The following is a 21,837-nucleotide window of genomic DNA, read 5'->3' on the forward strand; positions in this document are numbered from 1 at the left end:
GTCAATGCCATTAGTGACACTTTTTTGTGTGAGAACATCGGTAAAATACTTTAGATTTGTATCTGCAAATCTAAAAAATTGCAAATCCGCAAATCTAAAAATTTTCCATCTATTCTTGTCTTCTTTTTAATTTAAGTTTGGACAAGCGGCTTTTGCCGGCTTTAAAAGCTTGAACATTATCCAGTCAATCGTTTTCTCTCAAGCTTATGAAACAAATGAGAACTTGTTAGTATGTGCACCAACTGGAGCGGGAAAAACCAACATTGCGATGCTCACAGTCGTACATCAAATTAAACAACACATTGTGAATGATGTTATACAGAAGGACAAATTTAAGGTAAAGCTTTGATTAACTTGCTTAGATTTCTTAGTGAGTAATAGTAGACCATATAGTAGGCAATTAGTAATAATAGAGTAATACGGCGAATGATAATAGGCCAATGCCTTCAGCTCTATGATGGTCGACGAAAATATTGTGCTTGGTTTCAAAGGGGACATTCTTCAATTTAACTTCGATTTAAGGGTAAATTGATTATCATTCAAGGTTATACGGTCATTTATCGAAATTACAGTTCATGTTCTGTGATGGTCCAGATGGCTCATTGGTTGTCTTAAAATTCAAAATAAATACCTTTTCCGGTGAATCTCCGGGATATTGGAATGTCATTTTCTTTATAAACTTCCCCTCCCTACTCTCATGTCCCATTTTGTCCCAGGTGAAAAAATCGAGTGTCTTTGTTTGGAGCAAGAATACAAACTAATCTAATTTAAGTTAGCAATTAACGTTATTAAAGAGTTTTTGTAGATATGGCCTCTAACTTGGAGAATCTGGTATGAAGTCTGAAAGTTCAGAAAAAATATGAGGAAATTCTGATAAGATTTCGAAAACTCAAGCAAAAGTCAGAACCATGGGTTTTGTTTTGGATAAATTGAGCTTCTAAGAGACTAGTGTGTGATGAAGTAAAAGGGTTTCAGTTTTACATGGATATCTGTTCTCCATCATAATGGAGAGGACACAATGTAAAATCAATTAGAAATCTGCCACTGTCTCATGAATTTAGGTGCAAGTGTGTTCTCGAACACCCTTCTTTTGCTAATCTATCATTCCAGATTTTGAGGAAGTCTATAAAAGTATGATCCTGGCCGTATCCATAATTTTTTTTTCGGGGGGGGGGGCTTACATAAACAAAGTTCAAAAACGCATAAAAAATTCGTTTATATCCATGTTTATTACGTTTTTGAATCAGGCAAACATTTCGGGAGGTACCGCCTTGCGGGGTCCCCCCCCCCCGTGGATACGGCCTTGACTATGATCCTGTTTTATTTTTGTCTTAGTACATATTTTAAATCACTTAGATCTTGGTTAAAGCTTATTATATGTTATATTAAACGGGCGTGAATGTATATAATTGAATTACTGTTTTTGGAAATCAGTATTCTTTTTAGACAGAATAATCTTGGGGATAATGGAATGATCCTTTTAAAGTATTAAATAAACTGAAAGCTAAATCTTTCCCTGTAAAGCATCGAGGGGGCCTAAAACTTCTTTTAAACTCAAATAAATTACTAATATTAAGGAAAAGGGGGGCGGGATTGCTGCCCATCAAACCTTTTAAAAGGCTTTAATTAAAAGATTAGGCAATTGATTTCATAAACGTTTGAATGGATGGACATAAACAAAGAAATTACGGAAAAAATTATTTCAAACTAGACTAATAAAACTACTAAATTGATTTAAAAAAAAAAAGAAAAAAAATCCCAGGGAAGTAACGAGTGACATTAAAACTTGACACAAGCAGAAATTGTTCCTTATATAGTATATAGATCCGTATAGAGAATAGCACCATAACGCAATGCTGAAAGTATTTAGAAATGCAGTAAATACGCAATCGAATTTTATTGTTTAAAGCAAATTCACATCATTAAGGTTTTCCATTCTTGAGACATGGTAAACAAATCTTTTTCACTCATCAGTGACGAATGATATAATGCACGTCAGTATAGCCTCTGAGACTAGGAGGCTACATATATACCCCTTCAATAGTTCTCATAATCTTTGGCTCTCTAACACTTTGGTTCTGTTCGGGCTAAAATTACATTTTTCTGAATCTCGGGTGGGGTACAATTTGCAAGAATTTTTTTCAGCGAAAATAACAAAAAAAAAGGAATTTTTTAATGAAAAAATACTCTCTGCACACTGGCTTCTCTCCATCACCACTACCCCCCATCCCTTAAGTGACATTTCTGAATATTTGTAGGAATATACTTAGGGGATAATAATCATCCCTGAAAAAGTGACTTTTTTTTGTAGAGGCATGGCATGAAATATCAAAAATTGACTTTAAGGTAATCGTGTCCCAGGTTATTTAGGCGAGTTTCCTAAAAAAAAAAAAAAAAAAAAAAAAAAAATCATTTTTACATATGTCTGTCATGGACCTTGATAGGTGGACGAGGGACCCTCTGTGCCCCTTCGGGTAAATGTCCTATGTATGACATTAAAAACAGTGTAGATAATCATTCCGTTCAAAATTTGGTAAAAACAAAAACTCCTGTTTCCACGTACCCCATCCCCCTCCTGAATAATTTCCTAGCGGTGATCTAGATGCCCTCCATCTATCCAAGATCTGTTTTCCTAGGTACATTAATGCAGTCTTCTATGCTACACAGAAAAAAGTAATCTGCTATAAGAAGGGTATTTACACCCTGCAGTACCAAAATATTTCTGGAGATAAAGGGAAATTAGACGTTAGTCCCCCCCCTTTTTTTCAGTACCTCCTCCTATTCCCTTCTCCTTCTCCTTCTCCTGGGAAATTAGAAAATATTGAATAATGGATACGAAAAAAGAAAATTGGAAATATTCCTATTAAAGTCATTGTAAAAACAAATATACAGGTAGCGGTTGGTCCCCACTCCTGAAAAATTTTCTGGTGTCACTATGACTTACCTCCCCAGCGTCTCCTGTTTTTGCGTTGGTAAGCATTTGAACATAATATTTTATGCTACAAAGAAAAACATATCTGCAATAAGAGAGGAGCTATGACCTTGCAGCACCTATTTTACAGGTGAGTCCAAAACTATTCCCAGGAATGAAGGGAGATTTGAGGTTTGAAAAAGCACTTTCTGAGGAACAAGGCACACTTTCTATCTACATAATGACCCACCGGCCCTCCTCCCTAGTAGGGGATGTGGAAATATACCATAATTGTATATGATTTTGTCAAGCTTTAAATGCATTTTAATTAAATGAAGCTTTAAAATAAAACTATGCATTAACATTTTTTGTGTTGAGTGCGTGAATCCTCAAGACTGAATTCATCACCGTGCGGCATTTCTTTCTATGTATTTGTGATGGCCAATATATAGATTTCCATAATTTCAAATCGATTGCCTATCTTGGAACTTTCCATCGACAGACTTTTTCCCCTCTTTGAAGCAGACTTGCTGTTTTCTGCCACAAAATGACATAAAACGTGACTTTTCTGTGGCACAATCCTTTTTGCTACTTAAGAAGGACAATAGAACTCATGATTTCTATTTGAATGACGATGTTCTAAGACTATGATTCGAAACAATCACTATTGAAAAAAAACGGGCAGAACAAAAAAAAAAAAAAATTAACACATACCTGTCCTGTGATCATTCGTCTTGAATGTAATACAAAATTTACCTTTTTTGTGCATTGGTATTTGAAATATCTGCAAAAGAGTTTCTCTGATAATATAAATTTGATTGTGTAATTATCATCAAGATCGCTCACCCTTTAAGGGTATTGAAAGCGCAAAAAACCTTGATGTTTTATGCATTTTGTGTTAAATTCTGTTTTAACTTTTTGGCTTTTCGTATTAAATTTCAGTTTTATGTTTCGTCCTTTCAATTTATTTTAAGTTTGGCTCATTGTTCATGGTCATTTTTGTTTTTTTTTTTGTTTTTTTTTAGCTTGTTTAAGATTATTTTTTCTTCTTTTATTGCAAGTTCTGCTGGTTTTAGATTTTTCATTTTACTAATTTCAGCTTGTTTTAAATTCGCTCTTTACGGTTTGTTAAAATATGTTAAATTCAGAAAAAAAATTCTATTTATTTCTTATTTACAGTAGTACATTTTGTTTTTAACTGCTGTATTTATCGTTTGTGAGTCATTGTAAGTGTTTTTATTATGTAGTTTTCTTTTCCATACTCCTCTAAGTGCACTTTTGTATGTATAGAGGGCTCAAATAGATTATTATTATTATTATTATTATTATTATTATATTAACAGTTGTTATATTAGCCAATAAATGTTATTAAGAACTAGACCTACGTTGCCTGGGCAACGTGAAGTGTTGCGGCAACCTTTGTCCGGCTTTGCCGATTAAAGTGTTGCGAGAGCAACACTTTGGTTTTGTTTCTTCGATATCGGTTAAATGCTGAAGTTGTCAAAACTATCAAAGCTTTCAAAACGGCATATTCAAAGAAGAACACAATCAGTAATCACATGATCAAATTCTTCAGCGTTGAAAAAACAACAGCAAAAGAATATCGGAAAAAGGGACTAAATTGAGTTTGCAGCCAGTTGAACTTTATCCTTTTCAATCGTAGACATCGTGACGGATGGAAACTTGGAACATTATCTTATATAATCTAGTTGGTATTATAAAGCTATCCGTAACTTTTCAGGATCAAATACCATAGATGTGCACCAATTTGCACAAATTTGTAGACCCTCATGAACCTTCTCTAGCAACCCATTCTTGCTTACAAGTCCCTCTTCCGTGAGAGACAAAGAATAACACAATCAGTAATCAGATGATCAAAGGCTATTCCTCAGGGTTGAAAAAAAAAAAAAATATTGGAAGAAGGGACTAAATTGACTTTGGAGCCAGTTGAACTTTATCCTTTGCACACCATAGGCTCTGGCTCGAGGACAAGCAAAAATCATCCTTTTTGGCCCCAGGCAAGAGTCGTACGGAGCTTTCCAAAATATAATGTCATATTCATCAATCCGGCCCGAGGTCCACACTAACAGCCGATTATTACTTACTAGGCCCCTAAATGTCACTTTGCAGCCGGTTGAACTTTATCCTTTTCAATCGTAGACATCGTGACGGATGGAAACTTGGAACATTATCTTATGTAATCTAGTTGGTATTATAAAGCTATCTGTAACTTTTCAGGATCAAAATACCATCAGGGACCCATAAATTTCCTGTAATGACTCGCCATCCAGGATCGCTTATTATTGGATGGCGAGTCATTACAGGAAATTTATGGGTCCCTGATTCCATAGATGTGTACCAATTTGCACAAATTTGTAGCCCCTCGTGAGCCTCCTCTAGCAACCGATTCTTACTTACAAGTCCCTCTCCCGGGATATACATCCAAGTTCACCGGAAACAAATAATGGGTACACCAACTAGCAAAAGTTCCAAACCCCTTGTCGCTGAAGTCATTGTAGCCTAACAGCCGATTATTACTTACAACTCCCCTACATGTCTTACAATCGGGAACCAAGTTGTTCTTACCATCAATTACACCAGAAACAGATAATAGGTACACCATTCGGCAAAAGTTGCAAACCCCTCATTGCCAAAGATGATTATAAGCTAATAATCGACTGTTGCTTGGAAGTCCCCTACATATCTCATAATTGGTATCGGCCTATTTTTGGTTCAAGTGTGTACCTTACCACTGAAGTTGTCAACCCCTTGAAACTTTCAAACTGGTGTATGTCATGAAGGAATTTTTGTAACAAAATATGGATGACATATACTTTGATCAGCTCATCAAGGTCTATCGATTGTCATTGAAAAAAAATTCTATCTGTCTTAGTTCAAAAGTTGATTTTTTTGCCGGAGGCCAACTTTCTAACACCACCACTTAGAAAGGAGCAAAGGATAAGCTCTAATTTCTTTAGCAATGAGAGAACTTTTAAAGTTTAAGAGGTATATCTGATACCATTTCTCTATTGCAATCCCAAGTAGAAAAAAAGAATGGTAAAGTCAGCTGAAATCACGAACAGAAATGGCTAGAAACAATAGATGGCAGCACTTTCGGACCCGTGGGAAAATCGCACTTTTTTGTTTCTGTAAATTTTTCTATTTATCACTCAAAGAAGATATATTGGCTGTGGGGCCGGGGAACTACCGCATATATTTAACACTTATAGATTTTAGTCCATCTTCAATTTGAAACTGGTGCCTGCCTGCTTTCCTGCTAGAACGGAGCTTTCCACTCGAAAGCAGAAACATGGTTTGATGAAACGAAAGCTTGGCTGCACAACTTCAGATACTCCTCTCTGACATAGGCTATATAACTCCACTTCACTTCGCCACACAATAGGCTCTGGCTCGAGGACAAGCAAAAACCATCCTTTTTGGCCCCAGGCAAGAGTTCTACGGAGCTTTCCAAAATGTAATGTCATATTCATCAATCCGGCCTGAGGTCCACACTTTCCGTAAAAACCGCACAGGTTAGACCCTTACCAGTTTCCAGGAATAAGCTGAGATCGGCGGCATAGAAAAAAAAAACAAAAAAAAACAAAAAAAAACGGGACAAAACCAAAGTGTTGCTCTCGCAACACAATTCTACTCAAAGTTGAGTAATAATAGAAACAGGGCAATATTAGTTTTTATAGGAATAACCACAAAATAAGGTTACTATTGGACTTCTATTTTGGAATATTAGGGGGATTATTGCAGTGGATATCCTCTCGTGACCCTGATTTTGACATGGTATGCCATATCCAATATTTTTATACTGCAATATTAGGGGGACTGTCGGAGTGGACATCTTTTCGTGACTAAACTTTTTTTGTTTTTGTTTGTTTCATGCTTACTTTATCTTTTTTGTTTTTTCATTTGTAAATTTTATTGGATACCCGTTGCCAAATAAAATATCCCTTAAATACAATAATTCACAGTCAAGATACTTTGGGGAACAAATTCTGTATACAAAATATTTCACAGAAATTAGGACATATCCAATATTTTTGAAATAAGTTCTTAGCGTGTTCTGATGTTTAAAATCTAAATTGTGATGTTAGCCTATGATTTTTAATTAGCAAGCTTAAAAGTCTACAAAACTAATTTGGTAGGGATTACAACCATATGTGAAATAGGTATTTACTGAATACCGTTGGGCCATAATTTTAAGTGTTTTCAGTTATCAATGTTCTGCCCTTTAGGACCCGTACTTAAATAATTTCTGGAGGTGTATGAGCTGAAAGATGTTCAACAGGACTCTATGTGTGAACTTGTTGGGGGGAGGGGGATTTGAAACCAGTGTAATGACCCTTCAAACGGGCTTCCAATCACACAGATTGAAGTCTCTTACTTGGCTCTGAGGTGACTAAGGATTGAAATTCTTGTTCTCTGGTTTCAAGAAGGTGTAAACATGTAAATTTTTCTACAAAAATGTATCTACAAAATCTTTTTTTTAAATTGGTTATTGCAAATATGTCGAAAAAAAAAACTTGAACTAAACGAAAATTGGGGAAATTAAGGACAAATCATATCAAAATCACAAACTTACTAAGGGCTTTTCTTGAAGGTGTTCCCTCACGGATGTACATAATTGGAATGTGCATATTGTTCTTAAAGTCCGAAATCGGTCCCTTGGGATTTTTTTTCACGTTGAAAATTTTACTTCAGGACTGAAAACGGTCAAAGTCTGAAACATAATCTAGTATCAATATTCGGACATTAAAAAACACTTCAAGGAATTTGCAACTGACTATTTTAAGATCTTTAAAGAGATCTTGGACTGTACGATTACGATAAAATTCAAAAATTAATTGGTTTTCACTAGTTAGGTATAAACTTTCGTCTTCGCAATGACGATTAAAAAAAGAAATTATAATAGCACATCTACTTTTCGCCTTTAGGTCTTCTTTCCCCTCCTGGAATTCCAATGCTCATGATTACTATTTTTTTAAGACTTTGAAGCCCCCCTCCTCCTTTCGAACGGCACCACTGAATACATCCTTGTATATGTTTCTGGTTGGCTCTTAAAAATAAGAGAAAGTTCTTCTCAAGTATGATTAATTGAAAGAAGGAGGAAAAAAGAGTCATTGCCAAAGAGTTTCAAAACCTTGCTTCCTCAAACCTCAATCTGAAAGGTTGCTTCATAGTGTGGCATTACTTTGTTCTATTTCAGTTTATGTATGTCGCTCCTGTGACAGCCTTAGCAGCAGCAATGGCTAGATATTTTTCAAAACAGCTTGGACCGCTTGGTATCTCTGTTCGTGAACTAACTGGAGACATGCAGTTTACAGATTCCGAAATAGCCGAGATTCAGATGCTTGTAACAACCCCCGAAAAATGGGACGAGGTTACTCGTAAAATAAGTTCAGATATCGCGCTGACCCAAATTGTTAAATTACTTATTATTGACGAAGTTCACCTTTTGCATGGTGATCTTGGACCTGTTATAGAAGCCCTAGTTGCCAGGACTCTCAGACAGGTATTTAAGAGAAATTCAAAATAATAAAAATGGTGTAAGTTCACCTTTGCTATATATTAAAACGCAAGAATTAAAAGGATTAAAGAAACCAAACAAGCATGATAATGACAAGGCTCAGGTACACGTCACCAATGATCCGATTGGTCGTATGACAAAAGGCAGTTGTTGTTAGTTTTATGAATTTGTGTAAAAAATAAGAGCGAGTGAGAGAGAGAGAAAGAGAGAGAGGGGGAGTGAGAAAAGAGCAATACCATATCACGTTACCGAGGAATTTTCTAAAGCTGAATTCAAAAGTCAAACATAGGAATTAAAAGGATTAAAGAAACCAAACAAGCTTTATAATGATATGGCACAGGTACATGTCATCAATCATCTGATTGATGGTATGACACAAGGTAAGTGTTGTTAATTGTATGAATTTATACCGAAAAAGACTGAGTAAGAAAGAGAAAGCGAGTGAGAGAGAAAATGCCGTATCACATTACCCAGAAAATCTGATGATGACATGGCACAGGTACGCGTCACCAATGGTCCGATTGGTCGTATGTCAAAAGGCAGTTGTTGTTAGTTGTATGAATTTAGGTAAAAAAAAAAAGAACCGCGAGTGTGTGTGAGAGAGAGAGAGAGAGAGAGGAGAGTGAGAAAAGAACAATGCCATATCACGTCACTCAGGAAATTTCTAAAGCTAAATTTAAAAGCCAAACATAGGAATTAAAAGGATTAAAGAAACCAAACAAGCTTCATAATGATACGGCACAGGTACATGTCATCAATCATCTGATTGATGGTATGACACAAGGTAGGTATTGTTAGTTGTATGAATTTATACCGAAAAAGACCGAGTAAGAAAGAGAGAGCGAGTGAGAGAAAAAATATCGTATCAGATTACCCAGAAAATTGTTAAAGCTAAATATAAGAATCAAAAGGATTAAAAAAACCAAAGAAATCTGATGATGATATGGCACAGGTACATCAAATGTTTTCGCAATTGATCAGTTATATTAATTATAGTCTGTTCCACTATGTTGATTCTCCACTAGTCTTTTATTTGTTTTTGCTCTTTAGTTCAACCGAGTAAAAGTATAATGTAGAAGGGTTTGTTTTTAAACTCAGATTTAAAACATATTGAGGAAGACGGGAAGAATTGATAATTTTATTGCTAAAAGTATTGTGCTGTCAAGGTTACTTCACAACATAATCACCTTAATATTTAAGAATATGTCCTATCTGCAAACAGACTCTGCAATAGCAGTGCTGTGTGGAGCAGTGTTGCCAATGCGGCTACAATTTAGCTACCGTTTTTGGTACAATTTAGAAATCCTGGCATAATGTGGTACATTTGGATATTTTTCATTACAATAAAGATTTTCGTGTATATTTTGGTTTTAACTGCTCTTTTCACACTCGTATATCTATTCAGGTATCATTCTATATTATTCTTCTTTTTATGTCAATTTTTTAACGTGCTAATCAGGTGGTACAAATTAACCTTTTGCGAAACAATTTTAGTTGGAAAACTGGTACAGTTTTTTACGGTGTTGACAACGCTGGTGTGGTATCTGGGAAGGCGTGACCCTTTCCTCTTCTATCTTTAATTTATGCGTTATCTCCTTCTATATTATCTAACTCATTTACTGACATTTTTGTTTCACTAAATATCTCTTATCTCACGTATGTGGATGATATTCTTTTGATCTGTAGTTTACACCAAGTTGATTGCGCCATGCAAGGTGTAAGTTTGTCTGACGGTTTGAGGAAATATTTTGTGGCGGAGGTGTGTCGCCCACGGTAAAGATTACTGACATTTTTGTTTCACTAAATATCTCTTATCTCACGTATGTGGATGATATTCTTTTGATCTGTAGGACTAGAAAAGAGATTTGTCTGTCTGTTTTAATGGTATTATCTAAAGTTTACATGGTTGGACGCCTCAAAATCTTTTGGTGTATCTATATCTTTCATCTAATAGAAATTTTTTTAATATTATATATATATATATATATATATATATATATATATATATATATATATAATATATATATATATATATATATATATATATATATATATATATATATATATATATATTTATATATTTATAGAACTCATCTCTGTTGATCAACTCCTGGATATCTGTCAAAGCTTAAGAAACGTACTGGAAAAAGCACTATTATAAATTACTTTTGGTAATAAAATGGCTAATTTTTTCATTCACCCCTCTTATATTTATAGACAATTAGAGAAAAAAACAAAAAACAATTTTGTATGTGGTGGTCGTAATTTTAGTTTAAATAAGAGTAATTTTAATAAAATACCTAAGGCCTCTTATTAAAATTTGATTAAAATTTGATGGATTGATCAACCATTATAAAACAAAAGTAAAAAAAAACTGCTAAATAAAATTTCTGGTCAAGAAAGCTCAGAAGACATTGAGGCTTTAGCGTAAAAAAGCAAAACTAAAATAACAAAGAAATAGCAGTACGAACCTAATAAGAAAATATAAAAAAGATCAAAGCCATAAACTACAAAAAACTAAAATTAAATGATTTTCAAAAGCAGGATATTGAACACTAAGAAAAACAGAATGATAATAAAAATCAAAATGCCCAATTTGAATGTAAATAGAGTTACTGCCCTCTTCAGATTGCAATCAGATAAAGCGCTGAAGATCCAATTCTTTTAAGTTTCATTTTCTTCATGTGTAGCTAGGACCTAATTTTGAGTTTTATTTTCTTCAGGTGTAGCCAGGGCTAAATTGGCGCTTTTAGGCCTGAGCGTTTTTGCCGCTCTGTATTTATACCATAAGAGATATTTAGATAAATACTTAGACAGTTTATTTAATATACTTAAAAATAAAAAAACATTAACTCCCAACTGAGAGCAAAGCTCGTAAGGTCGGGCGTGTAAATGATTGGACATGCGCAAAACATCTCGTCATAATAATAGTAATAATAGCAAAATTAATAAAATTTACAGAAAAGAAACAATAACAACAAAAACCTAGAAAACAAAAATAAAAGAAAAGAAGGGAGAAAAGCAATGCTGGGCAGGAGGGGCATGGGAGGCCGTCCCATCGTTGAGCCAAAACAAAAAACATAAAGAAAAATATCAAAATTCTTTTTAATTCCATCATTAAAGGTAAATAAAAAAAAATATTAAAAAACAATCTTTAATAAACGCTTCTTTAAATACAGCTGAGATTTTTGGGATTGATCAATCTGCCTATATTTATTTTTAATGAACGGCATTAGGTACCTAAGTGAAAACCTTGACTTTTCACATCTTACAAAAGGAATCAAGTATAATTCTGCCCACCGAGAAGCCAAACGAGAGGGCAAAAACAACAGAGATTTATAATAGAAATAATTTTTATGATTTTGAATTTCAAAATGCAATAAGGAAATATTTACATCACGTATACGTTATAAATCTGACAAATTTAGGAAAAAGAACATCGTTTTTGTTTCAAACGTATTTCCAAGTTTTGATGGTCGATGTAAAAAATCTCCAAGTATTCTTACTGCCCTATCTTGTAGTACCTGTAATTGTTTTAAATGCGTCCAAAAGGTATTAATATAAAAAATTGAGCAGTAATTCTCGTACGAAGCTATTAGAGTGTTAAAATATTTTTAGTATGGAAAATGGAAAAATATTTTTCACATGGTACATCGACCCAATATTTTGAGCTAGTTTAACCCTTAAATGATCAATGTGATTACGAAAACACAACAACGGATCAAGAAAAGCTCCTAAATAACTATATTACTGAACCCTAAAAATGTTATTCTCTTTAACCTGAAGCTCTTGACAAGAAATCAATTGAGTGGCACGTTTTGAACGCCCAAAAACCATAAATTCAGTTTTAGTAAAATTTCGTACTAGATCATTAGAAGCAAACTACCGATTAACTGAAGTAATAGTTATAATAAATTTTTCAATTAATGTAGTTGAATCCCTCGTTTTAACAGATATACATGTGTCATCTGGAAATAGAGCAGCAAGGCTAATATTCCCCTGCAAACTTTGCGGAAGATCGTTGATATAAATTAAAAATGAGAGCGGACCTAATACTGAACCTTGAGGGACACCAATATCATTAAGGTTTTTTAAATTAGAGAGTTTTCCATCAACATCTGCCGCAATGTTACGTCCACACAGGTATGATTTTAATAAGTTTAGTCCTATCCCTATTATGCCTGCATTTTCCATTTTGTTAGAAAGAATTTCATGGTTTAATGTGTCAAATGCCTTCTTAACATCGTAGAAAACGGTAGCCATATGAAAATCATTATCTAAACAATCATTTAATTCTAGTAAAAAAGCTGCAACTGTGTGTTTTGTCGAATGGCTTGCCCTAAATGGTATTAGTAAAAAAATATCTTATCCAAATAATTAGAAATCCTTTCTTTTGAAATTTTTTCAAACACTTTAGATAAAGGCAATAAAATTGCGATGGGACGATGATTATTTGCACCAAATTTATCACTTTTTTTGTAAAGGAATTACCCGGGTAATTTTTCATCTACTAGAAAACATACCTGAACTGATACATGAATTAAAAATATGAATAAGTGGTTCAGAAATCGCTCCAGCAATATTTTTTAACAACTTTGGTGATAGTCCATCATATCCCACTGAATTACCACTTTTTATATTTTTAATATCCTTGTGGAATTCTGCTAAACTGACTGGGGCCAGAATTATGCTCGTACCTTCAGAGGGAGGGAAATAATATTTATGTATCCTGCGAAAAGAAAAATCTATTTCTGCAGTAACGATAAATTGTCCAACGCCAATAAAATAATCACTAAACATATTAGCAACAGCTTGCGGTCCTCTAACTTCTTCACTGTTTATTTCATAGATTGCCTCGGCTTGCGACAACTGTTTATTTTGTCCAATTTTATTCTTGATCAAACTCCAAGTTTTCCGGGGACAATCAGAATTTTGAAATGAATTTTCATAATAAGCTCTTTCCCTTTTTCTGAGAGTCCTTACCAACATGTTCTATAATTTTTAAAACGCAAAATATTTATTTCTGTGGGATACTTCATTTTGATTTTATATAAACGGTTTTTTTTTTATTAATCAACCTCAAAAGGGTCTCATTTACCCAACGCTTTCCTACAGCATTTCTCTTTCCAATCGAAATTCGATACAGGCAAAATTGATCAAGCTTTTCAATCAGTATATCATAAATTTTACCTTGGGATTGATTGGGATTATTTTCATTGATTGCTGGATTCCACTCAGCGTCATCAAGCCCTTCTGTTAAATTTTACAAACTTTCATGCGAAAAGTCTCGACGCTTTGTTCGACTTTTTTTATTATACGGGAAATATAGCGGAAAATAAGCAATGATTATGCAGTGAGCAGACGAATCATCAGGAATGATATATGTATTAACGGTGCTGTAAGGTGAAAAAATAGTATCAATTAGTGAAAACAACCCTAAGCCTGGGTCTCATGAGCCTATTGTAGACCTGGGTCTAGTGGGCCTATTGGTAAATCCTAGCCCTGGTGCAGTCACAAATCCTTTAAATTAACGTATTTACCTACTCTGGCTAATGCCATCTAGCTGCATAGCTCACCGTACCATCTAACCTTCCATCGTATAATCAGTAATAAAAAAGAATTTGTTTTCAGTGATAAAAAAACAGAATTAAAATTCAGACTTTAATTGTTACTACTACTGGCAACTTACTGTAGTGCCAAACCGCCTAATGCCAACACAGCTATACGCGCTTCTCTTCCATTCGAATTTGTTCAAAGCTTCCCACTTTACCTCTCCCAAGATGTTCCAATATCCTTTAAATCCTTCTTATAACCTCTCCCCACCTCATTTGGGGTTGACATATATTTTGTTTGACCCTAGATGGATAGCCATACACTAAGAATTGCCTTCTCTTGAATCGAAGATATTAGCAGACAGCGTGATGGGTAATATTGTCGTATCGTGTCAGATTAAAGACGCTTCTTGACTACTTAGATGCTTGCAACCTTAGATGCTTGATACAGCGGGGCTTGAATTTGGCATATTAGTACTGAAAGGTCGAAGATCAAAAAAGTGAAATCACGTAGGATAGAGTAGGATCGTTAGATGGCAGGCCTTTTAAAAACTTCACCTGTATGTAAGGAAGCTTGCAATATTATTCAGCTTAATAATGTGTAAACTTGACTTTTTTTTGCCAATAAATTTTAGGTTGAAGCCTCTGAGAACATGATCAGAATTGTTGGACTATCTGCAACACTTCCAAACTACATTGATGTGGCTCGATTCTTAAGAGTCAAATCAAATGGGCTATTTTATTTCGATGGACGGTATCGGCCAGTTCCACTTGAAACAACATGTGTTGGTATTAAAGCTGTAAATCCTGATCAGATGCTAATAGACATGGATGATGTTTGCTATGACAAAGTTGTGGATATGGTAAATAAACAACATCAGGTAATATATTTTTCTTCTTCTCATATTTTTTATGCGCGTAATATTTATTGTGCTTTAATTAGTTAAAAGTCAATAGCAAAATCAGTAACACACATTTTTATCCATCCCTTATATTCCTTTTTTAGGTGTAAAAACGATTTATGTGGTAAAACACTATAAGTGCATATTTTTCTATGTCTTCCACAGTCTACCATTTGATACAGAATATTGTATGTTCGGTCCAATGTCACTTTTTCCGAAAATATACTTTAGATTATCTTTATTTTTATGAAAGCTTCAGAATTCTCCGTTGGGCGAAAAACAAGACGAGTCATACATGCAGTAATTTTAATTTGCTAAAATACACAATTGAATTTAATTCCGGTTCCCAGTGCTAAGTCTTGAATACTCAAAAAAGACGCACTATGATAAGTGATTTTGAAGGAAAGTAAAACAGTTCAAAATAGGGATATACCTTTTTATTGACAGTGAATAGATATAAAATTATTTAACTGGATATTTCGAACACATATACAGCGTTCATCATCAGCAGTAAAACTAAAAGACATGAATAAAAATTTTATATTTTAATAATATATCTTTATATATATTTATTATTTTATATATCTTTAATTTTCCAAATCATTTTATTTTGTTTGAAAATGTTTCTTTGATTTCTAGGGACCAAGGTTTAAAGCAAATTTTCAGGGAAATAATCGAAATTAAAAAAATTCTATTCAAGAATAATTCCATAAACAGAGATACAGGTGAATTTGGATTGAACTCAATTTATGATAATTTACTGAGGTCAAATAAAGTAAATATCAGCTCACCTAAGAGCTATGACCTCTGTCCACGTAATATGTCAGATAATTCTAATTAACCGGAACCGAAAAGGTCAAGGAGATTTGCCTCCGCTGTTGCAGTGAAAAAAAATAATAGCAATAAACTATATGTAATTAGTTTATTAGGTATAAATTTTGTTTATTTTTATTCATGTCTTTTATTTTTACTGCTGATGATGAACACTGTATATGTGTTCGAAATATCTAGTGAAATAATTTTATATCTATTCACTGTCAATAAAAAGGTATCATCCCTATTTTGAACTGTTTTACTTTCGTCATGGAAAGGCAGTGTTGTCTTCGAAGTTATCTATGTTTTTGAAGGTGACCGATTATCGAAGATTTTCCTTTTTGGCCAACCGTATGGGGCTACACGGAAAGCAGGTCGCCCTTGTCTGGGTTAGGAGGATGTCATAAATAAAGATTTAAAGGAAATGGGAACTTCCTGGGAGGGTGTAAAGACGGAGGCTTTAAATAGATTAGGTTGGAGGAGGAGCATGCGTAGCTGTGTTGGCCTCATGCGGCTTGGTGCTGCAGTGAGTTATTATTATTATTAGTAGCAGTATTAAATAGCAAATTGGAAGCAAAAAGTGTATATTGTACTTCCTGTGTCGAATCTTAGAATAATGAGAAAATATCGAAAAAAAAACAAGTAAATATAATTCACTGATACCCATAGAAACTCCATCACCTTATGCCACAAATAATAATCAACACCAGCTCATAAACATTCAATGGTTGTAATAAATAAATAAAAGAGAGCTAATAGAGAATTTTAGATCCATGGCGAGTTTATATTTCAAACAAATAGCCAAAAGATTGTCTGATCGTTTTTTCAATTGATGACCATTAAAACACTAGGTGGAAATGTGCGCTGCTGGAAAACGGTTACAGTTCGTGATAACGAACTGTAAGTAAGGAGGGGCTCGGCTAAATAGTAATCGAAACTAAAATAACATTTTGATATAAATAGATACATTAAAAAGTCGACTTATGCGGATTTCAAATAAATACGATTTATTGATACCCATCAAAAGATATTAGCCTGAGAAAACTCAACTGATTCCTGAAAAAGAGGAAACACTTCTGAAAAATCAAGAAGTCTTATTGAAATTCGCAACATCAGATCCAGCGTATCAGAAAACCAGAATCTGATCCTGCATAGATTTCAAGCTTCCATCTGCAAAAATATGGAATTTTTATGCCACAAGAAAGATCACGGATGCGTGTTTATTTTTCTTTTCTTCCCAGGGTTGATCGCAATAGGACAAATGGTCCAAAAAGATCAAAGATGGTTCATTTGAACAAAAATTAAAAACCCTAGTACTCCTTTTAATTGACCAAAAAATTGGAGGGTGCTTAATAATAATTTATTTTTAACCCATTATAAATAGCAAGACAAAAATGGAGTAATGAATTACAAAAAGAAAGAGATAAAAATAAATAAATAAAAACAATCACCTAGAAAAAAACAAGGGATCTTACTAATCCCATTTAAATCAATAGACTTCGATTTCAATTACAAAATTGTATTCCACACGGCGTCAACAGAAATAGGTATAACTTGGTGCTTAGATAAACTCTTCGGACTGACATTTGATTACAACTTTGATAATGATCAAAATGATGCGTAAAATTATCATTTCAGATGCGTAAAAATAGAAGTAAAATGGACAACCTACATAGACTCAATAATCAAACTAACCAAATTATTGCTAGCATCTTATCTAAATTCTACTAATTTATAACATTCATCAATCAACTTTACCGCGAGAAAAATTTAAACCCTTATAGCACAAACGTAAAATTACCACAAGTAATTTTTTTTTAAATGATTACACAAACATAAATTGGGAAGTGATCAATATCATTCTTATGTAACCGGAATAAACAGAGTCTGGAGAATTAACTAGAGTCAGAGTAGCGTGCAGACATAAAACTCTGCTGGTTATAATTATATATATGCTAAAATAAATAAATAAGAAGAATCCCCACAAATAACCTGTACCTAATACTCGAGATACAATTAACACAATATCAGAGTTAAAAAAAGAGCATATATTTTATTTCTATAAGAATTATTGTTTTTTGGTTTGTATTTACTTCTAAAAGAATTTCAAGGAAAATTTATATATAGTGATATAAGTACAATCTAAACGGTCACAAATTAAATACAAAAAGTTTTTTTTAACTAGAAGTAAGGAGCATCATTAAAACTTAAAAATAATAGAAACTATTACGTATATGAGGGGGATTGCTACCTCCTTCATAATTTGCTCTTTAAGCTAAAGTAAGACTCCTTGTCCCAATTCCGATCGACTTCTAAAGGACAAGAGCGGTTTAGAATCAGAAGTTTTTGAAAGTTCTAAAAACTTTAGAGTAAAGAGCGAGGTATTTAGTAGGGGCATCTATAAACGTAATAATTCCTGTTTGTTTAAGTTTTAATGATGTTCCTTGCTTTTAGTTGAAAAGTTTATTTTTGTATTTAATAAACATTAAATACCCCCCCCCCCCCCCGAGTAACAAATACTAATCAGACACAAACTCACAGATATAAATAAAATAATAAAAGGTAGAACTGATAGAGAATTTTTGAAACCACGGTGGGTTTCAGAATTGAAAGGCTATGCAAAAGATTGATTGGAGTTGATGACGATTAGAATACAAAAGAAAAAGGTTTGTAGCTGGGGAAAATTGGGCAGCTGAGCAACACTGTTATAAGCGGTCCGTGGTTGTATAACGGAAATAACTGATTTTTTTTCTCCGTACAATGCCCCCCCCCCCCAAAAAAAAAAAAACAACAAAAAATTACATACTAATCAAACACTATTAATAAACGTTGAATAAAATATATTGATAAGTAAAACAAGAGGACGAGGGAGAGAAAAAAGTGAGTTAGTTTCTATTAGGCGTCATTAAAAAAAAAGAGATAAAACTTACAGATTCAAAACTGAAGTGTAAAAACTGACAGAAAAAAAAGAAGAGATCTTAGGATAATAAAAGAAAAAATAGACCCTGTTTTAGTCTGTTTAGAAGTCCTGTAAACATAAGTACATAAAACAAAAATTAAGTTTCGTCAATTTTCCGTTTTTCACAGAGATCATCTTTTTTTTGTGCTTTCATTTTCGTTTGAGCTTCTATGACCTCAGGAAGCTCACGATCGTCCATATTTCGTACGAGTCTTGAGTTAACAAGCTTGGGCAGTAAGCAATGTTCCGAAAAGTAGTCCAGTTTTGGCAACATCTTTTTCCAGAATTCTGTGTCACGTTAGACCTCGACAATTTCAAAATCATTTTCGTCAACAAAGGTAAATAGAAAGCAAGTTTCTTTGTCTACGATATTAACCTGACCCTGCATTTGGTAAAAATATTTATGTTCCCTATTGAGTAGAAGACGGCTCTCAACAGGATCCCACCTAAGGAGAAAACTACTCACTAAATTTTCTTGTGCAGCTTCTTTTATTGTTTTGTCTGCTTGAATATTTGTTATTGTTTTAACTTCAACAAATCCAGAGTCACATATCCCGTCAGGAGAAGTTACAAGCCACCATATTTCTTTATCAGCAAAAAGGCCAAAATCATTCGATCTTTGAATAACTTGGCCCTTTTTACTTTCTAAACACGTGATTGCAATTGGCTCACAATCAACTCCGTGATTCATTCGCCAGTTACAATACATTTGTTTCCCTGTTACTATTTCTTTCACAAGCCTTGCCGAAGGGGTGGCAGGCCTAAGAACAAAAGATAGGATGGAACCGTGTGCTTGAAATAGTTTCCATTCTTTTAGAAATCCATTTGGGATTATCAGCCTGACCAGGTGTAATAACGGGCAACTTCTTGAGCTGGTCAATAGATGGTTCCATTTTTCTCAAATATAATTGTTTGGCAGCCTCAAATTCTGTAGGCAGAAGATCTGGAGTTTGGCCTTTTGGCCCATATTCTGAATCATTTTTTGGCAATTCGCCTCGGACACTGCTACCATTGCTGGATTGACGTGCCTTGTACCTGCCTCCACGCGTTTCATATGAAGATGGAATCAGACGCCTTGCACATTGCACCATTTTTTCCCACTTAGCAGAAAAATTCTTAATTCTTTTACTTGGGCTTCTGCCAAGGCGTCTGATGGAATCAGACGCCTTGCACATTGCACCATTTTTTCCCACTTAGCAGAAAAATTCTTGATTCTTTTACTTGGGCTTCTGCCAAAAACACTTATGTGTGTGTGAGTGCCACTTATTCCCAAGAGAATTTGCAAGGGCTGCTGTTGTCACACGCACTCTATGGGAATTCCGCTTGGAACGGCAAACCTGTTTGTGACCTAAGAATTTGACAACAATTCTCATAAAAGTCTCTGCTATATTTGTGGTGGCCTCGATCAATAGGCTGGGGGTTTTGCGAATGACTTTTTGAAGCATGTCATTGACTGCTTCTCTAACTATTGTAGGAACTCTTGACAGTTTCCCCTCAACATTGCCTGATTTGCAGCACCCAGAAGAACATTTATTATGGTCCCCAAATACATGAGACGGCACATTTCTTAGTAGATTTTTTGAATTGTCAACAGAACCCCCATCTTCCGCTTCTTTTTTATTGCACCACGAAGATTTTTAGTAAGAATTGATATGCAGCTCTTTGTCAAGATTTTGGAGAATTGGTTATTTTTGGCGAGGCTATATAATTCCCCAGTAAAATTTTTAGTAACACGGTTAGAACATTCATGCTTCAGAATTTCCTTTCCATGGGTCACGCGCTCTATAAGGCGTTGATGTACACTAAAATCTCCATCACAAATAAATTCTAGATATCGTAACCTATGAATTAAGATACTGGTCACAAAACCCTCTACCATCATATCCTGCTCCATTCCTGAAGAAGACCCGTTCCAGTTGAGGTAGCAAAAGTGATCTGGAGGGGGCACTTTTTTAGTTCTGGCACAAGAGCACATGTAGCAATATTTATTCCTAGAACTCACAAATAAATTTTTGTTGGTGTAATAGTCAAAAATTATGGCATGGCCAGCTTTTGAATTGTAGTCGTGCCCTTTCGTGCCCATCTTCTGAAATTCTGCCATCAGATATAGCCAGATCTCGAGCTTCCTTGCCATTTATCTGAATAACATTGTCCAAATCTTCTTTCCACTTCTGAAAAATAATCTAATATAGTTAGATATATATATATATATATATATATATATATATATATATATATATATATATATATATATATATATATATATATATATATATATATATATATATATATATATATATATATATATATATATATATATATATATATATATATATATATATATATATATATATATATATCTAACTAAAAAGACAGTTTATATGGAGACTATTTCTGAGCAAAGGGAAAAAATGAAATCAAGAATAAAACGATGAAGAAATTCCTGGCGAAAAATCATCGGGTGACCGATATTTCGATATTTCTAACTACGATAGAAATACTAGCAATAAGCTAACTATATAGAGAAACATACAGCTCGCAAGAAATTATGGATGTAAAAAAACACACTAATGAAAAACTGGGTTCCAAGCGATTCCTTTCTCATATTTATATCATTAAAGGTCAATTAGGGATACAACTAGAAAAAGTTCAATTTTTATGGGTATTTTTGCGGTTAATCCAGAGTTTCTAAAAGGACCTCTGTAGAATAGCCCTATTTATTATGTATAAAGACCGAATCAGATCTTGTGAAGAAAGGAAGTAAAAAAATATAGTAGAAACGTACACACATTTGTAACTTAAATACAGCAAATCTTTTCTAATATTACGAGTTTCTAGATAGTTAAAATTCAAAGCCATAACAAGAGCCAAGAGCTCATATGGCATGAACTCTAGCAGAATTCTAAGAATCAATAGATTGATTTAAAAGGAAAATCAGAGGCTTTATACCGGTCAGTATTTAAAATATGAGCTCTGAGACACGAAGTCCTTCTAAATATCAGAATTCATTAAGATCCGATCACCCAGTCGCACGTTAAAAATACCTAATTTTTCCTCTCCCTTCAGCCCCCCCCGAAAGTCCCCCAGATGGAACCAGGGAAAATGACTTTATCAAGTCAATTTGTGCTGGTCCCTGATACGCCTACCATTTTGTATCGTCC

At 34.0% G+C, this 21,837-nt stretch overlaps 1 protein-coding gene across 4 annotated transcripts in view; it reads left to right on the forward strand.

Annotated features, from left to right (window-relative positions):
• LOC136042496 (uncharacterized) overlaps positions 1 to 21,837 on the forward strand; it is a 177,733-nt gene that overhangs the window by 122,034 nt on the left and 33,862 nt on the right. For all 4 annotated transcript variants that reach the window (XM_065727459.1, XM_065727461.1, XM_065727460.1 and 1 more), the window contains exons 12-14: positions 137 to 337; positions 8,130 to 8,435; positions 14,638 to 14,883. In XM_065727459.1, the coding sequence (XP_065583531.1) occupies positions 137 to 337; positions 8,130 to 8,435; positions 14,638 to 14,883 (753 nt within the window). The remainder of the gene's footprint in view (positions 1 to 136; positions 338 to 8,129; positions 8,436 to 14,637; positions 14,884 to 21,837) is intronic.

Source organism: Artemia franciscana, unplaced genomic scaffold (assembly GCF_032884065.1).
Source record: "Artemia franciscana unplaced genomic scaffold, ASM3288406v1 Scaffold_1375, whole genome shotgun sequence".
Lineage (NCBI taxonomy): Eukaryota > Metazoa > Arthropoda > Branchiopoda > Anostraca > Artemiidae > Artemia > Artemia franciscana.